Source organism: Embiotoca jacksoni, unplaced genomic scaffold (assembly GCF_022577435.1).
Source record: "Embiotoca jacksoni isolate LCO1_2020_lvr unplaced genomic scaffold, fEmbJac1.0.p SCAF_75, whole genome shotgun sequence".
NCBI classification, from domain to species: Eukaryota; Metazoa; Chordata; class Actinopteri; family Embiotocidae; genus Embiotoca; species Embiotoca jacksoni.
In genome coordinates, this window is record NW_027185431.1 from 1,059,127 (window position 1) to 1,061,626 (window position 2,500).

The 2,500-nt window shown below is 65.5% G+C and overlaps 1 protein-coding gene across 1 annotated transcript in view; it reads left to right on the top strand.

The window, feature by feature from the left end:
* The first annotated feature begins 156 nt into the window (after nt 1-156).
* The window catches only part of rreb1a (ras responsive element binding protein 1a), a 12,392-nt gene continuing 10,048 nt past the window's right edge, over nt 157-2,500 (top strand). The window contains 4 exon segments of the mRNA XM_069177567.1: nt 157-634; nt 723-880; nt 882-2,066; nt 2,068-2,420. Of these exon segments, the coding sequence (XP_069033668.1) occupies nt 157-634; nt 723-880; nt 882-2,066; nt 2,068-2,420 (2,174 nt within the window).

Below are 2,500 nucleotides of genomic sequence, written 5' to 3' on the forward strand. Positions count from 1 at the left end.
TCAGGCAGCACTGAACTCACCAGAGAGATAACTGTCTGAGTTCAAAACGATCGGACACCAAAGAGTTGAATTTACGTGGTGGAGAAGCGGCGGGAACTTGAGTCGGACCGAGAATCGACCCGTGGCGCTCCAAGCTTTCAGAAACTCGTGTTCCAGATGTTGAGTGCAAACTTGTTTTTTCTTCCTCAGGTGAAGTCGGGTCCCACCGACGATGAGATCCATCAGGCCCACCTGGACAGCATCAAGGTGATCCACGTGGAGCCTCCGTCCTTCAGCCTCCCCCAGGAGCCGGCGTCGGCCTTCCTGTCCGGAGGTCTGGGTCTGAGCTTCGGACTCGGCGGGCTGGCGGCTCTCAGCATCCCTCTGAAGGACCCGGGCTCGGCCCTGCAGGGTCTCTCCCAGCGAGACGCCCTCAGCCTGCTCTCCCTGCAGCCCTTCCCGACCGGCTTCCTGCTGCAGCCCGACGGCGGCGCCGCGGCGGCCGGCGCCGCCTCGTCGGGCGTCAAACCCGGAGAGGCGGGTGGAGCCGGGATCATGGAGCTGGCCGACATCCAGCAGATCCTCAAAGTGGCGACTGCAGCGCCCAATCAGATGGGACTTCCACCTCTGGCCAAAGCTCCCGGATTCTTGAGAGGTGGGTGTCGAGAGGGAGGTTCTGGTTCTGGTTCTGGTTCTGATTCTGGTTCTGGTTGGTGTGCTGATGGTTTGTGTCCCTCCTCCAGGTCCGGTCCAGGCTCAGAAGGCGATGCCTCCACTGAAGCCCAAACCTCCCATCAGCCCTCGCTCCAGCCTCACGGCGACGACTCCCCCCACCCTGCAGAGCTCCCAGCAGGCCTCACTGGGCTGCATCAGCCCCAGCCTGCCCCCCCCCCACCCACGGCCTCTTCAAAACGCCTTCCTCCTCGTCCTCCTCCTCTTCCTCCTCCTCCTCTTCGTCAGGCAGCAACGGAGGACAGATGGACGCCGAGTGTATGGGCGACGCTCACACGCCGCCGTCGTCGTCCGATTCGCCGCCGGCCGCCACCACAGCTGTGCACGAGGAGGCGGGGCTTAGCGGCAGAAAGCCGGGAACCAAAGGAGGGAACAACGCCGGCTCGGCTAAAGGCTCGTTCCCGTGCCGCTTCTGCGACCAGGTGTTCTCCTTCTCCGGCGTCCTGCAGGCTCACATGCGCTTCCACCTCGGCATCCTGCCGCACCAGTGCAACATCTGCGACTACGTAGCGCCGGACAAAGCCACGCTGATCCGTCACCTGCGGACGCACAGCGGCGAGCGGCCGTACGTCTGCCGGGTCTGCCACTACCCGTTCACCGTCAAGGCCAACTGCGAGCGCCACCTCAGGAAGAAGCACGCCAAGACCTCGAGGAAGGACATCGAGAAAAACATCAAGTACGTCACCTCCACCGCCACCGCGGCAGCGATCACCGCCACCACCACCACCCAGGACACGGAGACGGGCTGCACCGGCGCCGAGACCACCTGCCGGTTCTGCGGCGAGGACCTGAAGACGTACCGGGCGCTGCAGATCCACCTGCGCACGCACAACGGCTGCCAGAGGAAGCCCTTCGAGTGCCGGCGATGCGGCGCCGCCTTCCTGGCCAAACGCAACTGCATCCACCACCTGCTGAAGCAGCACCCGGAGGTGCAGGAGAGGGAGATTGAGGAGCACATCGCCACGCTGCTGCCCGCAGCCGGCGCCGCCCGCACCGCTCCGGTGAACCCGACGGCGTTGAACGGGATCGGTCAGGCGCTGCAGGCGGTGAAGGTGGAGGAGCTGCCCGGCGCGGGTTATCCCACAGACCTGGACCAGCCGCTCGACTTCTCCTCCAAGAGCCGCGGAGGCGGCGGCAGCCTCGCCGGGTCGCCCGGGGTCAAACTGGAGAACGCGTCCCCGACCTTCGACTGCTCGTCTCTGGACCAACCCATCGACCTCTCCATCCCCAGCAAGAGGCAGCGGAGGGAGGCGGCGGGCGAGAGGAGGGAGATCAAGACGGAGCAGAGCGGCAGCAGCATCGTGGAGCAGCAGCAGCTCGCCGTGTCCAAGGACGACAAGACGGCGAGCGCCCTGCCCCCCCCTGCACCCGCACCCCCAGCTCGGCTGCTACCAGCTCCCCCCCGGATCCACCCCTCCCCCCGGCTCCCTGCCCGGCTCCGCGCGGGCCCAGCGCCTCAAACCGCTGCTACCCAAACCCAGCGCCTCCTCGGCGCCCTGCACGTCTCTGAAGGAGCTGCCTCCGCTCGCCTCCATCGCTCAGATCATCCACTCCGTCTCCGGAGCGCCCGACCTGCTGAAGAGGGAGGCGGCCTCGCTGGAGGGGAAACTGGGCGTCGCCTCCTCTCAGGCCGACTCGTCCGCCGACGCCCCCGGACCCTCCGACCTCCTGGAGGCGCCGAGCGAGGAGGTCCATGAGGGATCTTCCAGGTATGTGACTTTCATTGAAAAAAAACCAAAACATTTCTATTTTACCCTGTGGTGGATCAGCTCTGATCCCCCTTCTTCCC